General features: G+C 43.9%; 1 protein-coding gene across 3 annotated transcripts in view; it reads right to left on the bottom strand.

Annotated features, from left to right (window-relative positions):
* TNFRSF11A (TNF receptor superfamily member 11a) overlaps window positions 1-18,367 on the bottom strand; it is a 30,643-nt gene that overhangs the window by 11,382 nt on the left and 894 nt on the right. For 2 of the 3 annotated variants that reach the window (XM_054060205.1, XM_054060204.1), the window contains exons 2-7: window positions 6,187-6,268; window positions 4,852-4,977; window positions 4,193-4,336; window positions 3,002-3,095; window positions 2,553-2,647; window positions 1,595-1,702 (exon numbers count right to left, since the gene is read on the bottom strand). In XM_054060205.1, the coding sequence (XP_053916180.1) occupies window positions 1,595-1,702; window positions 2,553-2,647; window positions 3,002-3,095; window positions 4,193-4,336; window positions 4,852-4,977; window positions 6,187-6,268 (649 nt within the window). The remainder of the gene's footprint in view (window positions 1-1,594; window positions 1,703-2,552; window positions 2,648-3,001; window positions 3,096-4,192; window positions 4,337-4,851; window positions 4,978-6,186; window positions 6,269-18,367) is intronic. The other variant, XM_054060206.1, reaches the window with a different exon arrangement.

Below are 18,367 nucleotides of genomic sequence, written 5' to 3'. Positions count from 1 at the left end.
CTGATACCGACCTGCTTGCAGCCTTATGGTCTATTTCAAGAGAAGTCACATGGAAGGCCCAAAGACCATTCTCAGACAGGAGTGAGGAGCCTTGAGAGAATAGGGTAAGCCACTGAAACCACGAGAGGGCAGGCTCAAATACAGCGTATTCCACTTATTAGGATGTACTTAGTGGTGAAATTCACTTAATCGGAGTGTCTACCAACGAAAAGCTCTACGTCCAAGAATGCTTTACGGTAAAGACCACCAATTAATACAGTTAGCAATTCTTGTTTTCTCTTTATACTTTCAGGAGGTATTGCAGGTCTCAGATCTCATGTCCATTTGAAGCTTGTATGGGTTTTCTGTGTCTGAAGACAGATTTAGCCATTCACAGTTCCCTGCAATGACTCTTCCTCCGATGTTAAGTCTGTACATTTACCATCATCCTCTAAGGAGGCAGAGCTTTTTCCTGAGCCTGCATGTCTCAGGGGCTCCAGTAAGCAGGATTTACCATGAAAAGGCAATGAAGGATTGTCACTGCAGAGCAGCAGGGTAATAGAAATGTCAAATAAAGAGCATTCCCCCATAACCTGCTTTGCATCGTAAGTTATTTGGGTTGCAAGGAGAGTCACCATTTCCTCCAGCCCATCCCAGGAATTCCAGATTTAGCACAACCCATGTTTAATGTGGCAGAGGCAGCCTATTTCTAAAACACAGGCTGAAATGTACTTTACAATAAAGGGCTGTTGTCTTCCCTTTCCTTGCTCCCAAAACATTTCATAATTGCTAGGGCTTGGGAAAGGGAATGATCAAAAACTACACTAGGAAAAGCTTTCCAAGTTTTAGGTGAGAAAATTAAAAAAAACCCGACAGACAATACAGGTATGTCCTAAATCCCCACTAAGGAGATCCAGGGCTTAACACGGAGCAGAGTAACTGTTGAAAGTATTTCCACTGTATTCAGAATACACTCAGTGCCCCACTGTTATCCATTATACCTTTGCTAGATTTTTTCTGTTTTTCTACCTTCGCAGTTTATCCCTTTTCCTTCCAGTAGCTCTTCCATACCTGATCAGAACTTTGGCCTGCAGCTAAAAACATTGCCTCCTTCATGTTTTCAGATACAGAGCAGGCCTTTGTCTTGAAATCCATATTTTAACCTGCCCAGATGTGGGTTTCATAGGAGAAGGGCAAGTGGGGAGAAGGAGACAGGAGGTGGTGAAACCCCTCTATGTCTTTCCTTCCTTCCCCTCGGCTATGTGATCTGCCATGCAGTGTGATGTAGAGTGGCCATGCTGCTATTAAAGCCCCCAACACCAGTCCTTCTTCATCCACACAGTGGCTGTGTCTGCCCCGAGGGCAGTCAGGGCTGCAGGAGGATACCAGATGATCTGCATTGTGTGTAAGTGTAATACACTCCTTGTCTAAAGGAAAGGAATTTGAAGCCTAGCTTTGTGCTAGTTAAAGCATATCCATAAGGACAGATACAGGGATAGAAGAGGACTTTCAAAATAACTCCTTATTTTCTTAATCTGGTGGTTACCCATGAAATCAGAGCACACGGAGAGCCATGCAGTGGTCACATTCATGAATATCATTAGCTATCACATACCTGTCAGTTTTTTTCCCTTATTCTTGTAGTATATGATGAAGATGACAATGACAAATAGTGCCACAAAAAACAAGATAACAATCAACACGTATAAGATCCTGTTTGTTCCTGCAGAACGCAAAAAAGATAATGCCATCAACATGTAGCATGTACTCAGCAGTGTGACAGTCCTTGTTGATTTTACCTGCTTTTCCACAGGAGAGGGTTTTTTTCCTTCCCACTCTGTTTTCAGTTTCTGTAATAAGGACAACTGCTCTAGTGCTCGTGCAGTTCTGTGACATGGAGCCTTACTGAAGGAATCTGGTACTGAGCCATCTCCATAAAACCCAGAATCTTGGTGTCTCAGACAGGTGTGATCCAGTCATGCTTCTCTGAAAGTCCCCTTGCAAGCTGTCAGCAACCCATGGACTATGCTTGCTCTGCCTCAGGGAGTGAGAGAGCTACATCTCATGGAGGCTATAGACTTGAGCAGGCAAAATTTGTCCTTTATCTCGGGTTATGAAGGATCACTGAGTGCCAGGCAAGCAGTCTCTCTGGTACCTTATCCACATTGGAGAGGGAAATGGGCAGTAGGCAAGACTGAGACTGTATCCATTCTTATGAAATAAGATGGAGAGAAGCTGCTAGCTTTATACAGCTAATGTGTATGGAACTCTGCAGGATGGAAAAATGAAAGACTTGAAAATGTCATGGAGGTCATGAGTGTAACAGCAATACCGCTCACCATGCAGTTTCAGTACGAGGTGTAAAACTCTGCTTAGTAGTGGACACGAGACTTAGAGTCACCAGGCTTAAAGCAACCTTTAAAGGTTGGATTTTCCAAAGTGCTGTCTTGGTCTACAGCTCCTCCACCTAGAGTCATCCACAATAGGAATGGAATTAAGCCAGCCAAACCCCCTAGCAAACACATCCCTCCTCCTTGCTAATTTCTGGCAGATAATCTGTATGAGACACGTACCGTCTTCCGATGGCTCAGGTGTCTTCCGTTCTGCACAAACTGCATCTGACTTGTCAGTGCCAGGCACAATTTCTGCCATTCCTAGAACTGTACAGCTGAAAAAGAAAGGCAAAGAGGCTGGGTTCTCCAACAGGGAGCTTGTTGTTATGCAGAGCAGTACTTTCAGTTGTAATGTACAACATTCCTCCTGCATTTCTCCACCCTTAAGAACCTCAGATACCTTCCTTATTTTCAATTGTGTCATCTCAGCAGCTCTGTTGTTATTGCTCTCTTGATCCCCCTCATAGAGAATTCAAGCACGAGAATATCTTTATCGCTGCACAGCCAACAGAGGTGCTCCACGCACTCTGCATACAGCCTGAAACACTCCACTGAAAAATGCTTCCATTCAAGCTTTTCCGTGCATTCTGCCTGCTGTGGTCCTTTTACTAGATACAGGTACTACTTACTTGGTCCAGGGTTTACACTTGTTGGTGGATGAAGCGACCTTTGAGAAGTAGCCTCTGGGACATGGTGTACACATTGTGTCCTTGTCTTGTTGCACTGTGTGTAGTAAAGGAAGAAAAAATTCATAGCTGAGTTTCCGTGGGCTCCTTTCAGATGAGGGGAAAGTGACTATACTCTCCCATCCTCCTGCTCCAGACACCACCCCCCCAAATCCCCCTTAAAGCTTCCCTGAGGAGAGAAGGATCTAGATTACGTTACAGGAGCAAAATCAGTCACACATAAGCAGAAAAAAAGTATGGTAGTCCGTCCTGAACACTTCTCTACGTGATCAAAATGAGAAATGAGCTGGGGCCATTTGCAGTTATTGTAAAATAACATAAAGCTATTATATCCTTCTCCTTCTATTAACTTTTTCATATCGATGCTATGCCACAGACAGTGATGCTAACTGGTATTGTCACTTCTATGAAGCCACAGTAAACAAAATGCTGTATCACGATTTGCTAGGCTGGACATAAACCAGCACCACTGTGCTGTAGGCCCTTGCAGTATTTCATCCTTCATTACGCTACTATGTGCTGCTTTTTTGGGGGTTCCTTATGCTTGGCACAGCTGTTCCCAGTGTTCATTACAAATCTGCACTTGACTGTTTCTATTTTCCACCCACAAAATGCCTGTATTTTGGTTTTGACAGACTTAAGACTAAACTAAATGTCTGTAATAAATGTTTGTATTACAAGTAACCTAAAACAGAATACTTGCACTACCTGAAAGGCCTTAACCATTTTTAACTTGCTTATAACATTATAAAATAGCGAAGTAGAGTCATTGGACAAAAACTGATTTCAAATCCAACCTCAGAACAAATCATGATTAACTGCATCTCTGGATACTGGAGCAGTGCATGACTTAGTGACTCAGAGTCAGACACCTCAGCAAATATTAGAAATGCACTAAACACCTTATAACTACTGCCATGTCCATGAGATATCCTGAAAAATCCTCTTGATCCAAGATACTATTTAAACTACAGAGCTAGAAGCCTTCAAAATGCAAACAGTCCAGGAGGGCTATATGTAAATCATAATGCAGATATGCATCTTCTTTTGACAGTCTGAGAGTCTAAAGCACCCTCTCTAATGTCCCAAACAATGCTGGCCTCATCCTGTAGGCCCGAGCTGGACATTTCTTACCAGGATGCTCGACTCCAAATCCTGGAAGACATATAGTATTCCTCTGACAGCAGTCACAGTCTTCATTCCAGTGGTAGCCCATTGTACAAGCACACTGGCGCTGAAACGTGCTGTTCCCTGGGTTCACTTCTCTCAAAGCTTTCCCTAGAAGAGAAAGCAGATGGGAGTAAAAATCTCTCTAACAACAAGCCTTAAGTTTATTAACCTCCTGTTCTACCTATTTGCTTTGTTTGAATGCCAGCTGCAGAACTGTCCATGTTATCTTTCAAGACATGTGGGAAACCCTTAACCAGCACAGGGCTCCTCACTGATTGTACTCCTGAGCAGTACTTTTCCTTGTAGGTACTGTAAAAAATAAACAGAGCTTTTGCAAGGGTGAGACAAACATGTTAGGGGAAGTGAACACATAGTATGCTGGGCAAGAGGACAACCCTTAACATCCAGCTGACAGGAGTGAAGATAATCACTATCAGCAGCATGGAGACTATGTTTGCGGTGCTCAGCACAGCATGGAATCTCTGCTGTCTGGGGGCCTCCCTCTCCACCAGGCTCTTCTGCAAGTGTCAGGTACCTGAAAAAAGCAACTTCCTTACATCCACTTTCCCATCTTCATGCTTCACTGATTTGGTTTAAAAGGTTCTTCAGTACGAACAGCTCACCTTGGTCACATATTTTATGCAGTAAACATTTGTCTTCTTCATTCCAGACATCCATATACTCGTTTGGGCCACATGGCTGGCACACACTATCAGAAGTACCAGTGCATCTAGCAGACATATATTTTCCTGTGAATGAGAGAAAGGGAAGTAGGTTGTTTGCAAGTTGCACACCAGCTGTGTAAGGAGCTTAGGGAAAATAACAGGTCAGGGTAACGCTGCTGCACTTCTGGAGACAATAATTTATTCTGCCACCCTTCCAGTTCCTCAGTCTGGCCCCGATTTAGTGTGGCACTGAAACATTCATGAAGCTTGTGACCCAGGAGCAGTCCTATCTACATGCACAGAATCAAGCTGCTTTCTCTCACCCGCAGTGATTATTTGCTATGCCAACTGTTTTGGTTTGAGCTAGAGTAGCACCAGTTTTCTGACTACACCTAGACCTTGTCTAAATAAGTTCATTTTCTGGAAGTTAACTGCATGCTTTTCAGACAGTGTTTTTCTCTAGAAGTGATTACACAGGGCATTGGTGTGCAGAAAGGCCATTGCTTACGCTTATTCCTACAGGAACCAAGGCCATCCTCAAGTTGGTGGAATACCAGAAGTGAAAGGGCGAAAAAGGGCCACACCTGCAGGGAGGGGTAAACAGGACAGGTGACCCCAAACTGACCAACAGAGTACTCCATCCCATATACGCCATGCTTGGTATAAAACTGAGGGATCACAAGGGTCAAACTGTCTTCTTTGACGGCTGGTGTCCAATAAGGACCTCATCTGTCCGTTGGATCTGTGTGTTTTTGAATCCAGTTCTTGAGCTCCCTTCTGCCACTGAGTCCAGCCTGGGACCTATGCCTGCTCTGAAGCATCAGTGGTGAGGTAGCCATTGGGAGGAGGGGAGCAATTTAATATATTTGCATATAATTTTTATTATTATTATTATTATTATTATTATTATCATCATTATCATTATTATTATTATCATTATTATTATCATTATTATTTTCATTAAAGCAGTTTCAGTTCCCAATCTGCAAAGCCTTTTTCTCCCATTTCCTTTTCATTCCCAGAGGGGGTGGGGAATTAGCTTACATTTAGCTGTCAGTCAAGCTGGGCCAGGGCTAAACTATGACACCAACAAAATATCTGCTGTGGCTTTTGCCAAGGTCAGAGGGGCCACTCTTGCACTAGAAAGCATTTGTAAGCCTGAGATCATGCACCTGCCAGGCTATGTGCCAATAGGTTGGTGGAGTCACAAGAGCAAGCTGCCTTATTGGCCCACTGAGCTGTTTCTAATGAGCTTTTCAGTTATGCAGTCATTACGGTCTAGTGCTCACATACCTGGCTCACACTTTGTGCAGCACCGGCCGGAGTATTCATAGTGTTGTTCGCTTTCACACGGTGGGGCAATTTGTAGTGACAACTGGAGCGGAGAGGGAGAGAGAGAGGACCAGGTGAGCTTCAGACCTACCTAGAAACAGTGCTAGCAGAGAGGAGGAAAACTTTTCTACTGTATAGCATTTTGGATAGCTAAGCAGTAAAAATTCTTCAACATTTATGACTTCACGGGTGCTTTGTAGACAGGCTAAGAATATGTGCTTGATGCTGTACACAGAAGGACTTGTAATGCATCCAGGTGATAAATAAATAACACATTCCTATAATTTGTCATGAACTTTCGACCTGCTATATAACCTTTTCTTACAATACTCTATTATTTGAAATCTATAACTGGAAAGCAATTGTAAAGAAAAAAGCTTGGTATAGAGATACTTCTGTAGTTTCTTTCATAGATATGACCTGAGACCAAGACCTGGGCAAACCTGATAGTTTTAATGTACGTCATTAAGCAAACAAGTAAAGTGAATGATTTATACTCCTGAAAAAAGAAGAAGTTCCCACTGGGATACACAATACTCCTGGCTAACCCCAGAAAATAGTTGGCTTTAATTCTGCAGCTTTTTATGGCTCCCACTGTGCCATGCAGAGATGGTCTTAGGGAACTGAGGCAGCCATCCACGGAGGTGAGACAACTAAGCCAACAGCTTTTTGCTTCTCAAAAAACAAACTGAAGCAAACACAAACCACCTAAAACATGAGAGGGCATCTGCAAAGCAGGTACCGTGTTTCTTCTAGCTCTTCAGGCCTTCACATCCCCTCCCAGCTCTCAGCTGCTTGCACACCCAGTGATCCTACTCTCAGCCCAGCACACAAGGATCCCTTGGCTGGGCTTTGGGGCATGGCTTGTGCTGGGCATCCTGGCCAGCCAAGCACCATGATCAGACCCTTGCTGACCTTGCACTGGCTGCTCGGGAGTCTCCTGGTAGCTGTCCACAAGGCAAACTCAACACCTTACAAACAGTTGTTGATCTTGCAGTAGATAAATTGATTCAAAATCTGGCCTTTAGCAAGGAATATTTCATTATTGGATACAGTTTTGAAAATCTCATTTACTTGGAGAAAGCTGCAATAAAGCTTATGCTGCTGGTTAAAGTAAGCTTTTGCTGTCTGACAGCACATGGCAGCCCTGTGCCTACTGATACTGGTTTCCATTCCTCTCCTTGGCATTCTCCTTGTTTCCTCCAAGTCTTTACTTCTCCTCTTTCCTCCTTTTCAAGTTTCAGCAATAGCAATCATTTTAAATAAAAAATATTTTTCCCTAAGCACTTTCTCCTCTTCTAATGCTGGAAGGGTCTTGTAATTTAAAAATAACCAAAAAAAGCTGATTTTTTTCTTAAAGACACCAACTTTTGGCTTGGAGTTTGAGCCATAGGATGGTGCATGACTTGTGCTTATGAAAACTGCAGTAGCTCTGTCTGGAACAAAATAAGTACCTGAAGTCAAAGGTCTTGATTTTCTATATTTTTGCAGATTATAAACAACTTCTGGCCATTTTATCATCGTTACAACAACTCCAGGTCAATTTACGAACCTAGTCATGCAAGAAATCTTCTGCTGTCTCATTGTTTCCTTGTCTTCTTATTTGCATTCATTAGCAGTACCTTTCTCATGATTAGACTGTATACTTTATGGAACAAACATTGCATTTCATGTTTGCTTGGCACCTCCCAGAAGGGTTAAAAAATAACGATCAGTACTGGCAAGGCGAGAAGCCATCTAGGAAACGGAAAGCTGGGAAAGTCTGGCAGCTGAACAGTGACACTGCTCAGTGTCCCAGAGGAAATGCTGAAAACACTCCGGTAATTGAAGGAGCTCCGTTTCTGTAGTGCACTTCAGGCAGCGTCTGCTAAAACACTAAGCTGGCCAGCACAAGGCTTAGGTGACACTGTGGGACTGAGCAGCAGAGAGAAGGTCTTAAGCAACTAATTCCTTATTCTAAGCCACCTGAAAAGACAATTGAAGTGATGAGACCAACAACAGGTCCAAGTCACTCCCTTTTTGTCACAGAATGTCCTCTTCTTCCTCATTTGCCCCAGTTTGATAGTTCCTCTTTAAAAGAAAAGATTAAAAAGATTACTGAAGTGTCAAACAAGGGCAATGTCATCCTCTTTAAGGAAGGATATGCAAATCTGCTAAAGAGCATTCAGCTAGAGGGTCTAGAATAATTTCTGTGAGTCACAACTCGGCCTGAGGAGAAGCTGCAGTCCCCTTGTCCTGATGCTAGGGGAGCAGGCTAATTGCTCAGCCAGCTTTTAGAAATTGTTTTGTACCTCCCTGCATTATTGTATAAGGAGGCCTATTGTTATGGGGTATACTCAGAGCTGCATCTGCATAAATCTACACTCTGTGTCAATAAGTAGTCTCTTCTGCGACCCTGCCCTTCTTTTCACACAAGCCAGTGCATTCACGGAGCTGCAATACTCCCTCCTTTGATTTATTCCCGACAATGTAAAGGCAAGGCTCTCAGCATCCATTTGCTAACCCCCATGTGAGATCAGCCTCCTTGCTAAGGTGAGGGACTTTGGCCTGATATGCACTGGCTGGACCTCCTGAGGATGAAAGCTAAGGAGAAAGAGGACAGAAAGGGAAACAAAAGCAACTTGGAGTTTTCTTAGGGTGGGAGCTGAACTTGGGACCCTTGGCCAACACAGCCCCGCTGAAGTCGGATTATCCCTTGCTTAACTCTCTGCTGGCAGACTGTTCATGCCTTATTGTCAAACTGTACATCAGCTTCCCTTAGAGGCTGAGAAGCACTCACGCTGCTGGCAGCCCAATGACCTGACGCGTCACCATCACCAGTGCATTCCCGCCACAGTGTCCTTCGGAGACAGGGAAGTGCAATTCATCCTGCAGATGAGGAACTCGCATCTGGAGGCTGGCTGACCTTACAGAGGTGACAGGAAACCAAACCAAGTCTCCCAAGTCTCAAGTTTGCCCCGAAACGCCTTGAACATCCTTCCTCTCCTTGGGTGCTGGCCTGTGCTCTTATCTAGATTTGAACATCACTGAGCTCTTATCTAGAGAGAGAGGGGGCCTTGATGAATGTCAGGGTATCAACCTCTTCTGAAATGATTAAATAAGACAAAACCCAGCCTGGTCATTCCTTTAATGGTCTTGCTATTGATGAAGCTATCCACTAAATCACACCATCACATGCAAATAAGTACTTTGAAGAGCAATAGATATCCTGCATAAATCTGAGTTGTCACTTAAAAAGTGTGCAAAGCACACAAGTTTCTACCAGTTCCTAAGAAACAGTCAACTTTTCTGCTTGATTAACATTATCTCAGAACAAGTATATCTGACAGGGGAAGAATCCAGGGGAAAAAAGATAAATCTCCTCCAGGCTTGGTGGATCCAGTTTGGTAAAGCACGTCAACACTTGCTCACCTTAAGGACGTGAGTAGTGCCATTGACTTCTTCAGAAAAATAGGTGTACTCATGTCAAGGTTTGCGGGAGGGCTGTGTTTTGGTGTCAAGCTGCAGGCAGCCTTTTCAGCCTCTTTATTTTTTTCCTTCCATTTGTTGAAAAGGACGCTAAGCAAGAGTGTGCTTGTAGGGTCAGAGAGCTTCGATGACTCAGAGCTACAAAGCACCGCTGTGTTACTCAGATCTTGAAAAAACACACATACAGGTGCTTCTGAAGGGGGAAGCAGCGGCATTCAGATTCCTGTCCTCAGGCCTAAGGAAATATTTATTCTTGGTGCCGTTGAGCAATCAGATGGTAGCAGAAGCTGTGTGTCATGGATGCTAAAATTACTTTCTCGCTCAGATGGATATTCAGACAGACGTTTCAGAGGAGATAGAGTTGCATGGGCCTCTTTCCTTTAAAAGAAAAAAATCTGGAAGAACAAGCTCGGGGGTTTCCACAGTCTTTTTCCCATGTCACTTCTGAACAAGAAGTTGAGGCCTCAATGAGGATTGCTCATTAGTGATAGATAATCTTAGTTTTGCAAAGATTGAGATGTAAAGGGACAGATCAAGGCGTAACTATCTTAAGATGACACCTTCTTGCTCAGTGTAGTTGTTTCTGGATAATATTCAAGTCATCTGTCACCATTTCGCTTAGCAAAGCACATTTTTCTCCTCCGTTTACTGTTGCAGTACAAAAGCACCTATGGGAGAGAAAACTGTGGTGTGTCCTGCTTTGCACACCACTTGTTCTTTACACTTCAGAGCCTGAGTTTATTCAACCCACTTGCTTTTGAAGTCTTTAGTCTTTCCTGCTGTAGAACCATAATATTTCCGTGGATTTGGGGCTTTATTTGCCTTTGTCAAGAGGACTGAGCTTTGACTAATGCTTCCTGATCTGAAGCAGCCCCCACAAGTACAGAACCCTGGTATCCAGCTAGGATGGCCTCTGCAATCATCTGCTGCTTTTTCTCCTTCATACATGAGCCACTGCCTCTCCTCTCACACCAAGTTGTGTGCCCGTAGCCCTCCAGCTCCCTACCTGATCTGAGTCAGCAATATTGCTAAGCAAAAAGCAGATTTTCTGCAGCCTATTGCCAGTTTCAGAGGCTTGCCTAAAAAATCAAGACTGAAAATAGAATCTGCTTCTTGAAGGATGCTGCTCTGTGGCTGGTGCTCCCAGGCACTCTGTTGAGGCGCATAACAGTAGTGCACACAATGAATGATTCTGGAAATTTTTACAACTGTGAGCTTATAACGGGAAAGAGGAGTCTAAAGTTAAAGACTTAATCATAATCACATGGGCGCTGAATGCAACAGTTCCTTCATAGACAGTCTTCGCTGTTGATAAAAATTCAATCAAAGCAGCACACAAGTCACAGCTTTACAATTCCAGTTATTCACTTGCAGGTCTGTAATTCACCATAAAATCTCAGATTGTGAATGAAATGCTTTTGGTGATGTCAACTTTCCAGTGACCAGTAAACCACATCACAGAACTACCACCACGTGGTAAAATATAGCCAGGAAATCACAACAGCTAAAAACTAAATATTATTTTGCTCTTAAAAATAAGTCCTTGAAACCCTGCTGGGGCCTGAATACCTAAAGAGGCCAGAAGGAACACAAGAGATAAAATCGATAATGAAGAAGTCAAAAGAAAACTGTAACTTGCATCTGGGATGCAGGCAAAGAGCAGTAAAAGCCCTGTCCTGACTATTCTCCTTGCCCTTCTTTTTTAGCAGCCAGCACAAAGCATCTGAGCAACTGGTGCTGCTTTGCCAACAGGAAGGACCATTAATCAATCTCAAACCCACCAGAGTTATTTCTAGCCAGCAGACTACGTGAAGGAGAAGTGCCGCACTGACCACTCTTGCAGCAGGGAGGTGGGGGCAAGGCAGACGGGAACCTGAGGTATATCAGATGGGAGATGATGGAGGTGATAGATGGCAGGGCTGAAATGGCTAATGACCAAACCTGTGAATCGGCCAGCTTTCTTCCGTGGACTGAAAATTCACCATCACGTGCACATGGTTTGTCATTCAGAAACAAAGTCATCTTCATACAACAGCCAGAAGGATACACTTAACATTTTCTTCCACTGGGCAGTTAGTAGCATCACCGTGTTGCCTGCGCTTTGCTGGAAAACCTCATGTGCTTTAACCTACGTGAACTCCCTCCCTGCCAATTCAAAGACTACTAGATAGACTATTTCAATAGCTGCTAGGTAGAATATTTTAAAAGCGAATCAGAGAGTGAAAACCCAAAAGCTAATCAACCCAAATATTGAACAAAAAAAGCTTGACAGCAAGATGACAGCCCACAACAAGCGGAAATATAAACCACAGAATAATGACATTACCAAAACCAATACCTAGACGCGCTTGTGAAAATGTCTGCAAAGGCAAATCTCTTCTAGATTAAACAGGTGCAATAGCACCACTCCATAGGAAAGCTTAGCGATCGCGTGGCTCCAGCTACAGCCTCAGTGGCTGCCTGTGAGTAACTCTACACTCATACATCCATAATTAAAATAATAATAAAAAGGGGCTAAAGACACAATCAGCAGAGTATTTTTCATCAAGTCTTAATGAAGAAATGAACATCAGAGTTTTCTTGGGCTGGGCTATTCCTGGATGGCAGATTAGGATTTCAATGGGGACTTTCTATGCTTAAAAAAATCTATATGTTTATGTACTCTTTCCTTCCAGCATGTCACCGGAGTGGAACATAACATCTTAATTAATCTCTTATGGTGTGAGGCAAGATTTTGCAATCCTAGCTGAGCTGCCAAGGAGAATGAGAAAGTTCGTAGAGAAGAGCGTAAGGCCTGCCTACACTGCCTAATGTTCTGCTTTGGCTTCCTCCTCCCGGATTTTAGCATTGCACATAGAGCAGATACTGGATGTCCTGCAGGCAGAAAGGAGAAGGGCAGCAGTAAGGCTGTAGCCCTTACTTTGGACATGACCATGTAGAGGGGATACTTGTGACACCCACAGACCATTCTACCTTGGTGTGAGTTAGGGTAAGAATTGCATAAACGGATGTGCACCTTCTCCATCATGCAGCAATTGCTGTCATTATTAAAGGGCTGAGGACAGGACTCTTTAGGTGTCCCCATTAGGAAACAGCTCTGTTGGGAGGTGTGAGCCATTCAGGTACTTGGAAACATCCCTCCCTGATTTGATAGGGCTTTGGAGCATTTCCTTAGGCAGCCTATTTTACTACATGTGGCATTGCAGGGGAGGAATTTCTTTTCCTGTGAGAGCAAATTCAAGGTATTATCTTGTCCTTGCTACTGAACAATGAAAAGATACTGAAGAACATGATGCTCCCAAGGCAAAACTATTTGCTGTGGCAAACCAACATGCTATAAATAGATTCCCTCGTGTGCTAATTAAGCATTTTTTAGGACTCCATATGAACCTAGTAGCACATTTTTCCCTATCTGTAGTCCAGATTAATGGGTTGCCTAACAAAACTTCACAGTATTTTTTTTTCCATACAAGATTTTTTTCTTTTCCCTCCACTTTGACCACTGACTAAATATATTCTGCACCCATCTGCAGTCACAAATGTTGTTTTTTGTCATTCTTCAACAAACCCTATATACTCTTTTTTCTTTTGGAGTAGCCACAAAGTGGTGAGGGTGAATGACCTCATTTTTTTTTCCTGCCATCTTTCGCTAATTGGCTATTGCAGGGTGGATTAAACCGGCCAGCTTGCCTCTTTTACCCAACACAGACTTTCCTAGTCTCTTTTATCTAGATTTTCAGAGGAGAGTAGCCACTAGGTTCTGAAGAGCTGAAAGGCAGCCCTGGGTCTCGGTTCTCTGCCTGCCTACTGCGCTGCCCTCCTCCACCACAGCTGCTGTCCCAACCTCTCCATTCAAAGCATCGCAGGGAAGAGGCAAGGAGTCATCACAAACACGTTTAGACAAGCGGCGTGGGGAACATGCCTCCACTGTGAGGACACTGGTGGAGTCTTGCGCAGAAGAGGACTCAGAGAATAAGGGTGAGGGTTGGATGTTGCACACTGTGTGAGGGCAGCCTGCTGGGGGGCGAGGTGTACCCACTCCCTTCCCTGGCCCACATAGGCAGACTTCCCTGTTGCTTCAGTGGGAAATAGATGGGGCTCTGTTCTGTGGTGATTAATGACTCTTTGGCTTTGTTTGCAGTCACAACATGCAAACTGCTGTACAAACACCAAAGAAAGCCAAGCCCTTGGCCCAGAGAACTCACACCCTGAAAAAGCAAACGATAAAGGTAATCAAGGGAAGCACTGTGAAGAGTACACAAGGTGGCTGCACAGGTACAGGACAAAAGCCAGATGTCCTGGAGCACCTGACGTATATCAGTGTTGCTCCTCTGGTGCAGTGCTGAGCCCTTGGCAAGGCATCACATCAGAAATATGATTGCACATTGCAGTGACACACAAACAAAATAAAATCAGGAAACCTGCACTGCCCCAGGGCTTAAGCCTCACACCAAACCCTGCTACCACAAAACAGAGACAACATCAGACTGCTCTGGGTGCCAGCGAAGCCTGCAAAGCAGGACCCTCCTACAGCCCATCCTGCAACTTTCAACCATCACTGCTCCATCCCATGGAGGTCCAACAACAATCTCCATTTTACTACATAAACTTTGGACCATTTTCAATGAAGAGTCAGTCATAAAAAGGGGCAAGTTCTTGCAGGCAAGCTATTATGTTATACAGACTGAGGCTGACCCAAGTCCATAGTGCAGCCTGGGTAAACAGCACTTAATTGTTATATTGCATTTATAACACACAAATATTTGCCTTTGCACTTTCCATCAGTAATAATGAACTATTCTCAGACCAGCTGCTTCTCCAAGCAGGCAACGCCAACCAATACACACTTAAACCAGAGGATGGGCAGCTGCAGCAGAAGCCAGTGCTGCCTCACGAGTTGAGTTTCCATTGAAAGGAAGGGGATAAATGCTGCAAGAAGCACAGTTGCAGCTGAGGACATGATGAACCAGCCATCTCCATTTCCCTCTTCTCCCCACTGCCTGCCTCCAGTAAGCTAAAGCAGCATCTGAAGGAACTACCACCGCCAAATATCCAGCAGCCTTTGCACTGCAGAGCAGCCCCTTGCAGCATGCGGTGTAGGATGGAAAGAGGTCTTGATTTTGTGGTCTCAGCACGTGGTGTCAGGAATCCTCCTGGCTGTGGTCATGGCAAACACCTCCTGGAGACCAGTCATACAGAGAGGAAGTTGTCAGGGAGGAGCAGGAAGAGGACAGCCTTGCAACAGACATACCTTTTGGTGTGTCAATCCATGGAAATGGACATCTCGTTGTTTTTTAAACTGAGGGACTTACAGGCACAGAGTCCCCTCACCCCAGCATCCTCCTCAGTCCTGGGCAACCCCTTTGCCATGCAGAGTTGTCCCCATGAGGAGTCAGCAGCACAGAGGTGTTCCATCTAGAGTTGTCCACAGAGAGTTGTCCTAGACCCTCTACACATGTACCTAGTACAGCAGGGTCTTCCACCACTTTAGTTCCAAGGGACAGATGAATAAACACAGCAAAGTGACTCAAATATGATTCCTTTAAATAGTGTTAAGGTATCAATACCTGAGGGCACCACATTGACATTTTCATGACTTTCTATGCTGTAGTTATGCATGCGTGCCCTTTACAATCTGCACTGGGTCTTGTAGAGCGGTCAAACTACACTCCACTTTTCTGAGTTGAGAGTCCTTGGAATGACAGTAACAGGCAACAGAAACAGATCCGTAGGGCCACAGTTAATTTCCCTGCTTAACCTGCACTTTTTTTTTCTTCCCGCGTAGTATGAAGAAAGCTCTGTGCCATAAATGACATCGGTCAGTACCCTCAAGATGGCTGATAAGCTTTGAATTCTACTGAGTTGTGAAATGTGGTGAAGGTTTGTTTTGGTCCCGCTTGTGGGAAAGAAGAAATTACACCAGGAAGCTGATGCTTCACATGAGAGAAGTGGCAGAGGTTTCTTAAATTGTGGATTGATTCAATTTTATATGCATTATATTTCTTTTATATGAGGTGCTGTAAGTTTTTTCACATGTTCTGGGGGAGAATGCAAAGGAATGAAAGACTTTCCAGGTTCTCTTGCAGGAACTGTCCCCGCAAGGGCATTTTGACAAGTGAACTGGCTGAAGTACAGTAATTTTGAAACCCATGCTGTTAATAGCAGAATAAATCCAGGATTTTAGTTCAGATACTGTAGAAGTTTTACTCTGCTAAGTGATTCCTTTGGCCCTGATCTGAATCAGGAGAGCCTATGATACAACACAGCATGAACATTTTTATGCTCTTTTCCCCCCTTCTCACCATAAAGACTGTGTATTTTAGGAAGTGAAGAGATAATCTATATGCTCGGCAAAATTTTTCTATATTACAAAGAATTCCAGATGCTTGCAGTAAGCAAACTTTCCCTATAAAGTAAATATTATGGAGTAGTGGAAGAATCCATCCTGTTGACACACAAAGGAAGAAGAGTCCTTGGCATTAAACCAGGCAACTGGTTTATTACATATTTGCAAACGCACATTCTCACAGGCTTTAACTCTTCTCTGGTAGAAACTTTTATGCTATTCATCAGTGTTAAGCAAGGAAAGAGATGTGACTATTCTGTACAAAGAAGCTGAGCAGATCATGCCTCAGAAAGCAAAATATCATGTCCTCTGACAGGTGCCCAAGATAAATCACTTGGAAAGATCATCTTGTGGCTGAAGCACAAGACAAGGAGGGCTGAGTTCTGCTCCCACTGGTTCTGTTCCATGCTTAGTGTGTGACCTAGAGCAAGTCACGAATTCTCTGTTCCTGTTTCCTCTTTGGTGTAAATGATGACGATGATCACATCTATTCTCAGCAGAATTGTGAGCACTCAGTAACTTACATTACCAAATGTTTCTTATTCTTTGCAGGAAATACGTTGCAAACGTCTCTGCTCTACTGCTACCCCCAACCTACCCCATACTGACCCTAACACAAGTGCGTCAGACAAACTTCAGCCCTACCACGCTTATTCTCACAATTTGTTCCATCAGAAAACAGTACTTCTAAGAAACGACTCTTCAAATCGGTTAAGCAAAGGAGAACCTAAAAGGCTGTCTGGGAGCACCATCTCTCCATGCTTTCACATTCTTGCAAGTCCTGCGCACTGTTGCACACAGGATATTAGACTAATGGACTCTTTGTCAAAGTATGGCTTATTCTAGGTAAACTTATAATTTTCCTGGAACCCCCTACTATTTTGTACTGCTACTTGTCCGAAGTGTTGGTTATGGAAAGTTGCACCCTCTGCGACCACTTACAGGCTCAGAATTAAGCACATGTTGAATGCAGTGGAAAGACATTACACATTAGCCCCAAATAAATACAAGTTCCGTGTCCTGCATCCTCTGAAAGGCTATGAATTGAGAGGTGAGAAAAAACAAGGAGCTCTTCCAGGCTCCTACATCAAGGTATTGAGAAATATGCTGCGAGCTATAGCATGGAAATCCGAATTTCCAAGGCTTGGAAAAGAGCTGAGCCGGTTCCAGGCAATAAGGAGATTCCAAAGGGAACAACAGCCCCAAACCTGAACCGTTCCAGAAGGAAGCAAATATGTAATATGTAATACGTAATGGTTAGTGACCTGAAGCAAAGGTACAAAGAACACCGTGGTCTGCTCATGATGCTGCATTGATTCTGAACACAGATACAGATCCTGAAGACAGATATAGACGATATGGTGGAGCAGTACAAACCTCTTGAAATCTATGATGTAAAAATCACTTTTGAAATGCGCAGGGCCATTCATATACATGTGCAGGCCACTTGGAAAGCGGTAACTTAAGAGAAAGCTAAGGAGCGAGGGTGGACAGAACAAAACATATGTTTTAGAGGGGAAAAAAAGGCCTATGTGGTTTTAGGCAACACATTTAGGACCAGTGATCTAGAGGAAAGGCTCTCAGGACTATGCGGTCAGACATTAAATTGTAAGCTGTAAATAGCAGAGGGTTTCTTGGTTTTGTTCGGTTTTTTATCTTTTTTTTCCCTGAAGCTGCACCTTGCTCTCAGGAAACACAGCCATGGCCCACTCGTAGCACTATGCTGAGGAAAGCAAGTAAGATGACACAACGAATCAAGAATGATGACAGAGAAATATTAGAAGTTCAAATGAAAGAACTACAAACAGTAGTAATGCTGCCAAGCATTGATTAATGGAGGAAATATCATGGGATTTGCAAACAGCCTGCCAGTCAAGAAGGGTCTAAATAACCCAAAGGGAGAAGAATAATTTTTAAGCTATATAATTAGAAAAAGCAAAGCAAGATTCTGCAGATTTAAACTGCTGGAGGAAACCCAATGTATGCCATTCACAAGGCCCAGCAAGAGCTGGGTGTTGAAAATGGTCTTTCTGAAAACGGCCCAAGACCAGCAATGATCCCAACTGTAGAACGCGCTGACCATTAGCCACCCGGCATTGCATGAAGCTGCAGAAAGAACACACTCTGTTTGCAAACAACCACAGAGCCAAACCTCCCTCAGATCCTTCCCCATGAGAGGAAAGGGCTGCCCGTTTAGGGCAGCTGACCTGGGATTGGGGTTTTGTTCCCAGCTCTGTCGTGAGTGGCGTGTGAAACTCCAAGCAAGTCATATAGCTGGTGTGGGACTCAGTCTTCCACCCATGGACCAGGGGTCTCAACACCATCCCA

Source organism: Cuculus canorus, chromosome 2 (assembly GCF_017976375.1).
Source record: "Cuculus canorus isolate bCucCan1 chromosome 2, bCucCan1.pri, whole genome shotgun sequence".
Lineage (NCBI taxonomy): Eukaryota > Metazoa > Chordata > Aves > Cuculiformes > Cuculidae > Cuculus > Cuculus canorus.
Note: the sequence above shows the minus strand (reverse complement) of the source record. Positions and strands in the feature narration are given on the sequence as shown.